This window comes from Chrysochloris asiatica, unplaced genomic scaffold, assembly GCF_000296735.1.
Source record: "Chrysochloris asiatica unplaced genomic scaffold, ChrAsi1.0 scaffold00040, whole genome shotgun sequence".
Taxonomy (NCBI): Eukaryota; Metazoa; Chordata; class Mammalia; order Afrosoricida; family Chrysochloridae; genus Chrysochloris; species Chrysochloris asiatica.
The window spans coordinates 16,805,078-16,819,802 of record NW_006408558.1 but is presented as its reverse complement, the minus strand read 5'-3'; the positions used below and the strand labels follow the sequence as shown (position 1 = coordinate 16,819,802).

The 14,725-nt window shown below is 49.5% G+C and overlaps 1 protein-coding gene across 5 annotated transcripts in view; it reads left to right on the top strand.

The window, feature by feature from the left end:
* PPP6R3 (protein phosphatase 6, regulatory subunit 3) overlaps positions 1-14,725 on the top strand; it is a 62,494-nt gene that overhangs the window by 33,076 nt on the left and 14,693 nt on the right. For 2 of the 5 annotated variants that reach the window (XM_006860828.1, XM_006860829.1), the window contains exons 12-16: positions 212-297; positions 5,257-5,343; positions 8,845-8,942; positions 10,185-10,239; positions 11,203-11,333. In XM_006860828.1, the coding sequence (XP_006860890.1) occupies positions 212-297; positions 5,257-5,343; positions 8,845-8,942; positions 10,185-10,239; positions 11,203-11,333 (457 nt within the window). The remainder of the gene's footprint in view (positions 1-211; positions 298-5,256; positions 5,344-8,844; positions 8,943-10,184; positions 10,240-11,202; positions 11,334-14,725) is intronic. The other 3 variants (XM_006860832.1, XM_006860831.1, XM_006860830.1) reach the window with 2 other exon arrangements.

The window sequence follows — 14,725 nt, the reverse complement described above, 5'->3', positions numbered from 1 at the left end:
TGGGTGTCTGTGTAGACGAGGGGAGATCTACCTGTGATTCTGGGTGTCTGTGTAGACGAGGGGAGATCTACCTGTGACTCTGGGTGTCCGTGTAGACGAGGGGAGATCTACCTGTGATTCTGGGTGTCTGTGTAGACGAGGGGCGATCTACCTGTGACTCTGGGTGTCTGTGTAGGTCACGTGCTGATGGTTTTTTCTTTCTCACTCTAAGATCTTCCAGATGATGTCCGGGAGCGATGGGAGACGTTCTGCACAAGCTCCTTAGGAGAAACAAACAAGAGGAACACGGTAGATCTAGTAGGTTTCACAAGGTCACGTTTACATCCTTTCAATGTTGTTAGCCGTTGCTCATTTATTCAGAAATTCGTAAAAGGCCTTCCATTTGGCCCAGTAACTGTGGACCACAATCAGCTTATGTCTCTTTATCCTGAAGAAAGATCAGTATTAACAGTATTCTCTGATATGTCTAGTCAGGTTGTCCTGTTGTGCCTTGGTTGACAGTAGGGTCCAGAGAAGCCGCCCATTTCTCCTTCATGGGTGGGCTTCGTTTCCTTTCCACAATGTCTTTATTCCCTAAGCACCTCAGCCGAGCAACCAGCCCTGAGCTGCTCTCCACCTCAGAAACCTGGTGCTAAAGCCCCTCGGTGGTCCTTGGGGTGTGGTCCTTGGGGTGTTGCTACTCTTACTCAGTGGTTCACCATCATTCAAGTGGGGAAAATTCTGTAGATGTTTTGAAACCCATTTTAAAATCTTAAATAGAGTTGGTAATTTTAGCCAGGGAATAATGGCATTGATAATTATTATTATCTTTTTAATTATATTGGACTTTGGAATGTTATTTTTGTTTGTTTTGTGTTAACAGTACGTTTTCAGGTAAGTGTTGTTTTTGCCTTCAGAGATGGAGCCTCGTGCACCCTGGTTGGCTCTGCCCTGTGTGTTTGTGTCCGGCCATGATTCTAAACTGCAAGTCTAGTGGCTACCATCGTGACTGTTTGCTGGACATTTAGGGGAGCCACAGAATAGCCACTGGGTCCCTTAAGGCCTGGGACCCGCCTCTTGAGACTGCTTCATAAACCCAAGTGTATTTTCCAGACTCTTGACAAATTGGTGGAGCAGCAGCTTTTTAAGATGGGTTATAATGATAGAATTGGGGGGGCGGGGAGGTCTTAGGAGTTGGGAGAATCACAAATTAAGAACCATAAAATGTGGGGGTGTTTAGCTAAAATAGTACAGTGGCTCTGCGTGCTCAGCCCCACCTAGGAGCTGGCCCTTCTGGTGACAGCCCTGGTCATGAACAGTCAGCTGGCTTCACATCCAGGGCGCCTGCATCATTGGGACTTGATGGTGAAGAGAGGAGGCCGATCACTGGGAGGACTTGTGTACTTTCCTTGTGAATCCTGCCCTGGCAAGCTCTGTGACCCTATGGTGGGGGTGGGGTGGGGGTGCGGGGGGACGGGACGCCTCTGCCCCTTCCATCCATGCTGAGCAGAAAGACACAGCATTCCATAGGTTCTGTCATTCAAATTGAAGCTTGGTCCCCTTCCCCCAGAGTACCATACTACGTGGGGGTCCATGAGGGGCTGTTTCTCTTCGTTTATCCCAGCGTTGTTTTTTTTTCCAGATTTCGTCTCCACTTTAGTCCAAATACTTTCGATGGGAAATTCTTCTGGGTCCTCTTTTTTAGGGCTGTTCCCGTTTTTTAGGATGTGTCCACATTGAGATGAACTCTCCAGTGTTCTCGTTTTCCTGCCCAGAATCTGTCCAGGCAGTGGCCCAGTTGGGTTGAGTGCCATGTTCCATGTTGTGACTATGACTGCAAACACGACGTCACTGTAGGCCCAGTGCACCGTCCCCTTCATCTCCTGGATGGCTTCACACAGCACACACTTCAGAAATGGGCACTTAACCAAGAAATTCTCCTTTATTGCCTCTCTCACAGAGAGAGACCTGATTAGATGCACTGCTGAGACTTAGCGGGACTCAGGTACAGCCTGAAGTTCACATATCCAGGACCCGAGGGCACCACCGTTCTCATGAACGTCTGGGCTCTCGCAGGACCATCATGCCAGTGTCTGCACAGCACTCTCTTGCTGCCTGTTCTTGTGAGTCCCACTGCAAGTTGACTGAGTGTTTAGACCAGGTCCCCACACCGTTCCTCTTGGCCAGACTCTAGATAGTGGAGGTGTTCTGCTTAATCTCCTCCTCTGCCTCCCTTCCTTCCCAGTGTTGCAGACACTTCGTCAGGTGTTACTACTGCTTTCCCATCTCTCAGGGCAGAGTTCATTTAGAGGGACCCAGATGTGCAGGGACGGACCTCCAAGAGACTCTGCAGGTCTGGGTGGAGCCTGAGCCCAGAAGGCCACTTGTAGGCCTGTAGGTGCTGGTGGCCTGCAAGGAGGAAGGGTCTGCTTCTTCTGCGGTTCACTCACGTGGCCTCTAGAGGCTCATGCATCGGGCTCATCCTCCACAGACAAGGTGACACCCGTTTGCTTTCTCCGGTAACAGTGGTTCATTGTTAGATGTGCCGCTTACAACAGAATGATCTAGGAGACTCTGTGTGGAGAGACGTAACGTGACAGGACGGCAGTGAGTGATCTAGGAGACTCTGTGTGGAGAGACGTAACGTGACAGGACGGCAGTGAGTGATCTAGGAGACTCTGTGTGGAGAGACGTAACGTGACAGGACGGCAGTGAGGAGGGAAGACACTAGGACACGAGCTGGGTGGGTGGGGAGGAGCAGCGTTTTGTGCAGCTCTTCAGTCTCTGAGGGGCACTGTGGTCTTGGTCTCAGTGAGGTAAGAGGCCTTTGTTGACTCCCGATAGAGAGATGGGGTTGAAAGACGGTGGCAGCAGTTAGAAGCAGGGAGCCAGGGTTAGTGGTCTCATGGAGCGTTAATTCCGGTGAGAGAGGATGGAGAGGAGGAAGGTGACAGTGGACCTGGGGAGACGTGTTGGTTTTGGGTGATGGTGGGAGACAGAAGGTGGCCGATTGGCTAGGGAGGAGAAGCCGCCACAGAAGACTGTTTGGGAGTGCGTATCAAGAACTCAGTCTGGGTGCGTATTGAGGGATAAAGTGTTTGGGAGTGCAGGTCACGAACTCAGTTTGGGTTTGTATCCAGGGATAAAATGCTGGGGTTATGATTAGCACATTTCCCACCCTGGCTATATTCAGTGACTTTTTTAGCTCTTTTTTATCAATCATCCTTTCTGACTGGGATGGTGTAGGAAAAACCACTGTTTTTTGTTAACACAGTTGTGAGGAAGTGTGTGTGTTGTGTTAACAAAGTGAAACCTGTGAATGCTGAACCTGGCTGGGGCTGTCTTTCTTTTCAGGGTCTCAGGCTTCCACCTTTGACAGGTGCATTCTTAGCACTTGTCTACCACTCCTTTCAGTGGAAAAAATTGGTGTTTTCCTTGTCTGACGGGTTCCAGCTTTCACAGGTTTTTACTGTTATTGTTAAGTACTGTGGTGTCGGTTCCGACTCATAGTGACCCTGCACAGGGTTTCCAATGCTGTAAATCTTAATGGGAGCAGAGAGCCTCATCTTTCTCCCGTGGAGCCATTGGTAGCAGTTTTGAACTGCTAACCTTGAGGTTGGCAGCCTGACTCGTAACCACTACGCTACCAATATGTTGCTAAAACACTAGTGAATCTTTGGAGGAGAAAAAAAACTACCTTCAGGATTGCTTTGAGGATAGTTTAAGTAGTCTGTGGTGGGGCCACGATGCTGGTACACTGTACCTGCTGACAGAAGCTTGTTCCTCTAACGAGTTTGCTGCTAGAATCTCATTTTGTGAAAACGGTGCAAGTATGCATGAGAGCACATCATACCCGGCTTAAACTTGCAGCCAGCTCTTTCTGGATTTCTCTTGAGTAACCCCCTAGCTTGCCCTTGGGATGCTCTCCTGTCTCTGGGCCCCACCGTGGCACCTGCCTGCCCAGTATCCCAGAGCTTTTCTGGGTCCACTTCAGTAGAACCAGTTGGCATGCTTGCCCCTGCTGCTGCGTCCTGGTGGGGTGTTCCCCGAGGACTCCAAGACAGCTACTGCCGACTCCTGCAGGGGCCTCACCAGGCCTGATTTCGTAGTAGCGGAGAGACACTAGTGGTTGCGAGAATGGAGAGACGGGGGTGGTAAGGTCTCCTAGCATGGGGGCTCGTGTCATGGAAGAGGACAGAGGTGAAGAGTAGATGAATTCATCATGTGGTCCAGGCAGTGATGTCGTCAGAATTTTATAACGTCATACAGGCCAGTTTGAACTCTTCTTGGGGTTCCTTGGACCCACATTGGAATAATGTCACTAAGCAGACCAGGCTGTTGGGTACAGGCTTCAAGAGTTGGCAGTTACCAGCTGCTCTCTGTCCCAGACACTTCTAGAAAAGAACCCTAGAAATAACACCACAAATGCAGTGACTACTGCCCTTAGAAGTATAGTGCTTGTTTCTAGAAATCCGTGTTGTTGTTGTTAGGTGCCGTTGAGTTGTTTCCAACCCATGGTGACCCTGTGTACCACAGAACGAAGCACCACCCGGTAGACTGTTGGTATGTATAGTGCCTGCTGTCATTAGTTCTGTGCTTAGTTCTTTGTCAGTCTCAATGCTGATGGCTCCTGCCTTGCCCCCTAGGAGCGTGTAACACATCTGAGCTCTTCACTCATCATTGAGCTGACAGCCTGGTGATGTCTGTGTGTCTGTCAGACCTACTGAGGGGCCGAGCTAAGTCCTTCCCAAGCACAGGACTCTCGCCTCTAGGCCTGTTTAGCACTTGTGGACCATGTTTCCCTCACTGGGACCAGGAGAGGCAGGAATTTGAGGTGGAAATGGTTATATTGAAGCCTGGCCTATCGAGTGCCTCATTAGTTACCTTGGGAGTTGGCACATTTTACCCAGACAGGCCTGCTCCTTTCCAGAGAGATCTCACTATGCTGTGGCGAGGATGGTTTCTCCCTCCTCGTTCGTCACCACTGCCTCGGAAACTATAATCAGAGCGACTTCAGTGGAGCCCCTCACCCCTCTCCTTACCTGGTGACGCGGTGTAAGGGGCAGCAGGGCAGGTGACCAAGCCGGTGGGGGGCTGAGTGAGAAGAGCCCTTGGATCACCACGTGGGTTTAACAACTTAATTGTTGATTTGTTTTTGTTTTGTTACATACAATGAGAAGAAAACGAAATGTGATTTTATTTTAATTCCATAGAAATGCTTATGCAAATGTCCACAGCTTCTGTGTTAAATAGTGTTTTACATCTTTATGCATATAGGTCACAACCTGCCATATTCATTCATCCAGTGATGATGAAATTGACTTTAAGGAAACGGGTTTCTCACAGGACTCCTCTTTGCAGCAAGTGAGTCACGCCCAGCACTTTGCTTTTTGTCTTTGTTTCAAATGCTTAGTCGCCTGGCCTCAGGCAGTTCTACTTCTCAGGCTGAGGTGGGTGACAGGAGATGTTCTGTACCTGGTAGAAATGAGGCCGTTACATCTTCAGGAGGCTTACATGAACTGATGAGAAAATCTTCTCGCGTTATGCCAACCTTTAGAATAATTGAGCTGTTGCTTAAAAAATCATGTTGTAAGAAAGTTATGGATTTGAATAATAAGACTTTTCAAATGTAAACTAAACAGATAACCCTGGACCAAATAACTCATTCAAATGGCCCTTCCCCTGTGAAATATGTCCCCCTCTGTCTCTGCAGTCTACTCCCATGACCTCGAAATCGTGTGTGTGGAAGTAATTCACTGATTTGACACCCTTGCCTCCCACCCCCAGATTTATTTCTGTTTCTTAGATGTGGGGAAAGTACTGGATGTGAAGCATATATGATGTGGCATCCTTTAGCGGTTCTTGGAGAGAGAGAGAAGGCACTTGAGCCCCCTCACACACACCCCCCCCCCATCTCTCCTGGGCAGCACATTTGGGAGCTAAAAATAGACGCCCCTTTGAAAGTTGTCAGCTACTGGACTAGAGACAGGGCCCTCCAGAACCAGCCGCTCCTGGCAGGCAGAGTGCCTTGGTGTGGCAGAAGAGCGTTGGTAGACGCCTCAGTCTGGGCACTTTTTGCGGTGTGGCGGCTTTTCCTCAGCATCTAAGCCTCATCTTCACTGGGGCCAGGACGGAACTTCTGATGGCTGGACTGGTCCCATCTTTTGTCTTTCAAGTCCAGGCTGGGCTCAGCAGTTGCTTGGTATGGGACCTGGTTCACGGTCACCTTTCCGGGGTGGGCCTGGCAGTAGCATTTCAGCACTTGGCTGACTTCTCTGTTGGTTCCTGGATTTCTGAGTGCCACCCCATTAGCAGCCAAGCCCCAGGGTCAGGGAACGGCCAGCCCACGGGGGCGCTGGAGAGCAGTAGTGTCCTCTCGTCCAGTGCCATGCCCTCAGTGCCACCAGGGCTTCCCTAGCCTGGTGGACCCCTCATGATGGGGGGCCCAGTGGTTGCCCTGACCATTGAAGCACCTTACAGTACTGACACAGCCCACCCACCTTATGTCACTGAAAATGACCAGGTGGTTGTGTACCTGTAGTATAATACAGGCTTTGAGGTAAAGAATGCCCTAGGCATCTGTGTGTTGCTGAGTTCACCTAAACACGGCTCCTTCTAGGTTGCTGGAAAGCAGCTCCCCTGGCTTCTCACGAATCTGCTTCTAGGGAGGACACTCAGTCTTGCCCACTGGCTCCAGGCCCTCCTCTCAGCCCCCTCCGACCTGGCACCCACTCTTCTCTGGTTATTGGGCCGGCCAGGGAGCCCGGCCCCCACGTATCATTAGACATAGGTTCCAGAGCACTTTCTGTAAAGAAGGGGTGCGTGCAGGCCTGGATGAGTTTGAGGGGTCCACGCTCAGTGTGTCCTTTCGGTTCACAGTCAGGCTCGAAGTACGGGTCCTCAAATGAAGAGAACTTCCCGGGGCGTGGGCAGTTAACATATCACAGTTTTTATGGCTGAACCCCCAGCCCCTCCTGGTTTCATCATGTCCTTGCTTGATTTCGTTTCTCCTAATTCTGCCCTCCAGAGGTGGGGTTGGGAGGAGGTCAGTGCCTGGGGCCGCGAGTTGGGCTGTAAGTTCCAGTGAGGTCCCGTCCCATTCCACCCCTGTCTGCGTGGGTTTGTGGGCCAGCATTAGTGAGGACCCCCTTTGAAACCTGAGGCTGTGGACCAGTTTGCTAGAAGCCCTGACAGACAGACACCTCAGGAGAGGGAGCATGTACCGCTTCTGTCTTCTTTTCCCGCAGTACGCAGGGCAGCTCCTGTATCTGTATGCTGTTCGTATCAGTAGACAAACCATACAAACGTGTGTGTGTGTACATATTTCCAAACAGAATGCAATGTGTTTCATGTTTATATTCTGTTTGTGAAGTATTTGCAGTATAGGTGCACTTTTTAGAAACGTTTCTCCCCTCTACGCCCCAACGGAGTCCTGGTGTGGCGCTGCAGAATAATGCACTGGATGAGCTGCAAGGTCGGCGGTTCAAACCCACCAGCCACTCCTCGGAAACCCAGTACAGGGTCGCTGTGAGTCGGAACCGACTCGATGGCACTTAACAACATCCAAACGATTCTTAATAATGACCTCTAGAGGTATAAGGTTGAAGGGCGGAGTAAGAAGCAAACAAACCCTTTCTTATGTGTGGGGCCTTCTTTGTGGTGAGGACAACCCAGTTTCGAATCTGGGTTGTACCTAAACTCCTAGCTCGGGTTTATGCAGTTTGCCAAGAAGAATGGCTTCATGACTCTGACCCACAGCTTCAAAGTCCCGAAGTGTCTGGTTTTCCTCGTACTGATAAAGCCACACAGTTCAGTGTCTCTCTGAATTCACTGGCCCTGGATGCTGCTTCCAGGTTCTGAGTCTCCCAGAGCTTGTCCCCTTCTTCTGCATGTAGCCACTTCACGTTGGCTCTGCCATGCCCCGGGTGCTCAGTCATGCTCTACTGTACTCTCCAAGACCTAGATACGCTTTTACCCAGATTTAAGAAAAAAAAATGCCTTCCAAAGCCAAATATAAGTTCTGTTTATTCATTGTCTTGCCGTTTGGATTATCCATGCCATCATTCCCTCCCGCGGGAGTAGCTGTTCTGCAGCGCATGTCTGCAGGGGACAGGGCTGCGGGATAGGTCGAGGGGCCAGCCAGCTCAGTGTAGCGGTGCTCAGCACAGACTCGCTCAGCCGCGGTCTCCAAATTCACACTCAGGACAGAGTGACGAGGGCACACGCACCTTCACCCCTGGCCGACCTTGCTGGCTCCTGGGTCCGAGCCTTCCAGTGAGGGGTCGGCATCTTCATTCCTCTGTGCTCTCTAGAAATGCTTCTCCCCAGTGGCTCCAAGTGCTGCATAGGCTTTCCACAGGGATTGCCAAGGAGGGATTGGGGTGGGGTAACTGACTGCAGTTCATACCCGTCTGTTTTTAGTCTCTGTCCTCGGTGCACTGGGCTGGGGTCGGGGGAGGTGGAGGGGCAGCATGAGGGAGGGAGGGGTTCCCACCTGATGTTACTTAGAGGAAGGTTGGTTGTGTCTAGCGGTGCCTGATATTTCAGACTGCCACCTGTGTCACTAGGTCATGTCTTTAAAAGAGAACGTGCCCCACGCTGTTCTCAAGTCTGTCCTGGATTGCAGAGTGGCCACGCTACCAATGACAGGCAGAGTAAAACTACCGGTGGGCCACATTTTAAATACTTCCCGTTTTTAGCAAATGGTGTCTGAAATTATTTGAGTTTTTCTTTAAGACAAAACACACCAACTTTTAAAGCGTTGTGGTATGTCAGTAGAATGATTTCTGGAACACAAATGGGCAGATAGTATGTAGAATGTCATTAGAATCATGATATCACCGTCACTGGTCCTGGGGTTGCCAGGCCTTTTCTGATTATCAGATGCAACAAATGACGTCCAATTTTATTGACCAGTTTGGCTTCAACGATGAGAAGTTCGCCGATCAGGACGACATTGGCAGGTGAGTGCAGCTTCCAGTTTCTGTGGCTATCTTGTCCACTCCTGGTCTGTGTGGGGGTCCCTGAGGTGGGAGGGAGACCCGGTGGGCTCCAGCCCCAGACAGACACCTGAGGGCAGCGCACTCCGCAAAGAGCAGCTTCTACCTTCTCACTGGGCTTCTTTGAAAGAGGCTGGCTTTTCTGAGATGAGACATCCTTCCTTGAGGAATGCAAGCTGTTGGCCTACTCTTCTAGGCCTTAATGCTAGATAGCTTTACCCCAAATAATGAAGCCCCCCATGCACATCGATTCGTACCATGCAAACCCACTGCCGCTGAGCAGAACTGCTCTGTAGGGTTTCCGAGGCTGTCATCTTACAGAAGCCAACTGTCACCATCATGCTTTTCTCTCAGAGTGGCTAGTGGGTTCAAACTGCCAGCCTTTGGCTTAGTGGTGCAGCACTTTAAGCACTGTGCCTCGAGGACTGCTTTCCATAGCACACCAGGGGTGGTGTTGAACAACAGACCCGGCTGTATGCTTTCCTGTGACAGTGGTGGCTTGATGGCTGGGTGGGCTGAACAGTGTGCCCACTAGTGGACCCGCTTCTGCAGTCAGGGTAGGAGAAGGTGAGACATGGGGCACAGCACCTTCCAAATGAAAGGTTTTTGGAGATTGTAGCTCATTGGGAATGAATTCAAATGTCCCTGTTGTGCCTGGCGCACAAGGCTCTGGCTTTGTCGTGGTGCCTGGCCAGACTTTACCACTGGTTTGGCCCACTTTACCACATGCCAGCTGTGCCTGGCAGCAGTGGGCTGGCGTGGAAGGCTTTAAAGAAGTGTCAAATAGCCGCCTCTCCTTCATAGACTCTTGAGTTCTTTCCTCGCTGCTTTCCACCGGGACCATGCCATAGCCGAAGACCTCAGTAGAGTCCTGTGTATTTGTCTGTGGATTGGCTGTACCTGGACAAAGCACCGTGTCTGTGTGTCCGTTCCATTGTATTAGCCTGGTTCACGGGACAGTGGATGTTCATTGTTTTCTCAGAAGCCTTCTTATTTCAAAAGGCTTCCAGCCCACCATGCCCATCCAAATTCCAAGGGAAAGGGCGCCATTGGATGCACGACATTCTTTGGTGGTGGTTGTGTGTGTGGGGTGGTATTTCAGTAACTGTAATACTTGAAATGTGGGTGTTGCCATGAACATGGTTTCCATGAACGAGTCAGTGGGTAACTAACCATTCTTACTCTTACCGCTTTGTTTATTTACAGTGTTTCTTTTGATCGGGTGTCAGACATCAACTTCACCCTGAACACAAATGAAAGTGTAAGTCTGAGTGTTTCCTGTTGTGAGCAGCAGGCCCGCAGAGGGGAGGGTCAGTGGGTATGGCCTTCAGGTGGCCGCCCTGTGCACTGGGCCCGCCCCATCTCACCTCTTAGATAACTGTCTAAGTGAGGATGGTTCCCACCCTCACTTACCTGCTTGGCCCTGGCCCCTGTGGGCCTGTGAGCTGTCACCCTCGTGTAAACAGGCTCGCCATGCTGGGTGTGCCAGGGCCTGCCTCTCTGACCAGGCAGTTGTCCTGCAACACCAACTTCAGTGTCTTTGCCTACAAGTGCCACTGGATCCATGGCACTGGATGGGCCCAGCCTCTGGGGTTGATGCTGATCAGCATGACAGACCATGGGTTTCTTTGCAAATGAGATGAGGTATAGGCCTCTACTTAGGCCGCTGGTGTGCATCATGAAGTATGGGTTGCTTTTCCTCGTTCTGATGGATCTGTCAGGGCTTTGCACGGTGACGATTTTCTCAGGGAGAAGTGGGTAGAGGAGGTGGCCATGGTCTGCTGCTTTGTCCCTGGGTCTGAGCGCTGTCCTTTAGAGACTTGCTGGGTTGTTAAGTTACTTCTGCTGGCGTTTTGTTTGGGTGCATGTGATGTTCTTGTGGTTTTGTGCCGTGGAGTTGGTTCCGACTCATAGTGACCCTGCGTAGCGTTTCCGAGGCTGTCGGTCTTTACGGGAGCAGAAAGCCTCATCTTTCTCTCGTGGAACAGCTGGTAGTTTCAAACTGCCGACTGTGAGATTAGCAGCCCGATTCGTAACCACTACGCCAAGGCTTTTTCTTATAGGAACACAAGTAAGTGGCGTAAATGGTACTGCATCACAGAAATGAAACAACTTAAGACTCTTAACTGCCTCTTAATGTAATCAAAAGGTAGTTTACATTGATAGCTTTTAGGGGAAAATAACTTGGTGTTTAGCCTTGTGTCTTCTTGTTTCTTCTCTTCAGGGAAACATTGCCCTGTTTGAAGCATGCTGTAAGGAGAGGATACAGCAATTTGATGATGGTGGCTCAGACGAGGAAGACATCTGGGAGGAAAAGCACATTGCATTTACCCCAGAATCTCAGAGACGGTCCAGGTGAATGGTGGTTTGTTATGGCAGGCCTTCCCTGCACTCTATCGTGTCAGAATGTTGGACCCAGAGTCAGTACTCTGGTTGTGGTCAGGGATGGGCACTGCTGTGTGCAGTGGGCAGGAGTACAGACCAGGGCACATGGTGAGCACTTTCCCATTGGGAGGGGGTGGTCTGTTGTCTGGAATGTAACCCTGCCAACCCAAATCAAACCCACTGCCAGCACGTCGATTTCGACTCGGGCAGTCCTGTAGGGTGTCTCTGACTCGAGATGCCCCTTCCCGGTCATCACCACAGCAGCTGCCTCACGGATGATTTCTTTCAAAAGACTAAACATTTCTTAAAGGATTGAAGAATTGTATGTTTCTAAAAGTTCATCTAATTTGGAGAGATGGGTTGTTTGAGCCTCAGCAGGATCAGCCCCGTCTTTTTCCTGTCTTTGTTTTAAGTCACCCTAACACTCGACAAGTAAGCTAGGCCCCTGTGAACACAGAGTTCTTGTCGTCTGTCTGAGTGTTTATCACCAGAATCATCGTGGCTCAGGGGAGGTGGCTGTTGGATTGGCAACGGAACTTCTGTTGGCTTTTATCCTACCACATAGTGTTTTCACATGGCATCAGATCCAAAGTGGAGAGAATGGGTATGCAGTTAGAAAGCAGCTTCGCTGGCTGGGTGGAGCTGCGGCCTTCTCTCACCTAGCTCCAGGTCAGTGGCTGGCCAGGGCAAGGTGCTGATGGTCCTGGTCTAGGCAGGGTCATCCGAGCCAGCTGCTCTCTCTCACCCTGGCAACGTCACCCTCAACATGTGGGGTCCCTCTAGGAGACAGGAGCTACTGCAGCCTGAGGGCCAGGCCCCAGGAAGACACATACGTCTTGGTGTTTACTGTGTTCCAAGATAGAGCATCCATCCAACTTGGTTCTTATTTACTATGACATTTTGTTCCTCTTGTGGTGTGCCCTTCGCCTCGTACCATCCACTCAGGAGGGGTTCTGGCCCATACCCCACAGCTATGTAGTGTGTTCTAACAGAACCAGAAGTGGGGAGCACAGAGGACCCGTGTCCTGGAGGAGGGGGTGTCATACGGTGATGAGAGAAAGTGGGGGCAGAGCTGGCCTGTCCATTCATTAAGTAGTGCTATTTGGTAATTTCTCACAGAAGTGTGTGTCTGTGAACCACCGTCCCAGTCAAGGTCCTGCACCTGCCTGTCTCACCCAGATGGCTTCACACCTGTGCAGTGCTTGGCCCTCCTCTCCCACTGACTTGTCTGTGTCTTTAGGCAGTTTCTAGAGTTTTCTGTCAATGATACCATGCTCTAAATCCTCTTTCTTGTCTACCCTCTTCACTTGGCAACCTTTTGAGAGTCCTATCTGTTGTGTGATGCACCAGTGGTTCAGTCCTGCAGGTTGCTGAGTGGTAGTCCATGCATTGCCATTCTGTTCCACTATTTACTCAGTCACCTGCTGAGGGGCTTGTGAGTCATTTCCACTTGGGGCAGTAATATCACTAGAAGGTATCCTGCGTAGGTTAGAGATGTGCACTGTAAACTCTGAATCAGCCAGTAAAATGACTCGAGCACAGTTACTATGAATAAGCCAACAGAACAATCAAACCATCGAAGCAATCTGAGGGAAGACGGTAGAAGAGAACTAAGGCCAGCTGGGGCAAAAAGGATCCTAATAGCAGGAAGATAGCATTCAACCTAACCAGCTGCATCATCACTTCACTCCACACTCAGTGTAGTGATGTAGACACCCCAGACTGGGTAGGAAGCAAGGCCCAACTGTATACTGCCTCTTAGCAACAATTTAAATGGAAAGACACAGGCAAAAGGAAAAGGATAAAGAGACAACAAACCAGGGCAACACTGGTCAGTAGAAAAGCCGCGGAGTCTTTTAATTTCAAAGTAGATTCCAAAGCAGAAGAGGGCTAGAGAAGGTCATTTCCTAACGATGAGGGGTCAAGAGAACGTAACAGTTCTCTGTGTCTTCACTCCTGGTAATGGAGCTTCAAAATACACAGAGCAAAAGCATCTCTGCAAAGAAAATAATAGGCTGCCACGGAAGGGGGTTGTTTTAGCATCCCTCTGTCAGGAGTATGGTGAAATGGAAATCTGTAAAGATGTAGACACTTAACTACACTCTCCGCCAGTTTGACCAACTGCACAATTTATAATAGCCTCACAGCAGCAAATATCCATCTAGATAGAGCACAGGCTAAGGCCTCAAGTGATGCCAAATATTGTCTTGAATCACTGTGAAGTTAAAACTCTTCTAACAGGTTTTTGGAAAACCCCCAAGTGTTTTGAAACTAAATAACCCATGGGTCAAGGAAGACATGAAAAGGGAAATTAGACAATATTTTGAATCAGATGAAAATGAAATTGTAGTTTGTCAGTAATAAGCACTTCACTGTAAGATACTAGAAAAAGAAGACTAAATTAAACCCAACTAAGCAAAAAGAAAAAAGATAATAAGATCAGAGAGTGAACAAGGACGAAATGGAAAATAGTCAAACAATAGAGAAAATCTGAAACCCAAAGTTCCAGAGGATCACTAAAGTGGATAAAGCTTCAAGAAGCAGAAGGCCCCGTGGTCAGTATTATCCAAGATGGAAGGGTAATTCATGTCAGTGCAGTCTGTACGGGCAGTCAGAGGACAGCGCAGAACGTTTTCACTGTGCCAAGAGAGTTGACAGCTTACATGAGCCTTAAAGACACAAACCACCAAAAATAAATAGCTAACCTGAGAAGCAATACACCTGTTAAAGAAGCCGACCGGAGAAAGAGATTTTAAAGCCTCGGAAAGGTCACTATGAGCTGCAGTCGACTCAGCAGCACTTACCAACAACATGAACTCTATTGGGTCTCTGGATAGCACAGTGTTATCCTGAGAGGTTTATGTTCAGACCTGCAGCCGATGGAAGAGAGAAAGGTTGGCAGCGTTCCTCTGTAAACTGCTGCTTTGTTGCTGCTAGTGCGGTTGAGTCTGTTCCAACTCAGGATGACGCTGAATAGGGTTTCCAAGGAGTGGCTGGTAGGCTTGAACCTCTGACTTTGTGGTTAGTCCAGTGCTTATCCTACACCAGCCTTTGAAAGCCCTATGTGCTGTTCTTCTCTGACACACATGAATCAGAATCGACTTGATGGCTACGGGAAAAATAAATACAGTTAGCATCATACTTCATAATGAAAGACTTATTGAATGTCCAAGATAGGAGCAGGCCACTTCTCTTTAGGTTGTATTGGAGATTCTAACCAATGCACTAGGTCAGAAAACAGAACTAGGAGACATAGAAACTAGAAAGGAAGTAGAAGAATTCTTGGCTTTGTTTGCAGATGACATGATTATCGATGTAGAAAATACGCTGCCATTTACAAAGGAGCAGGCAAGGGAAGGTGC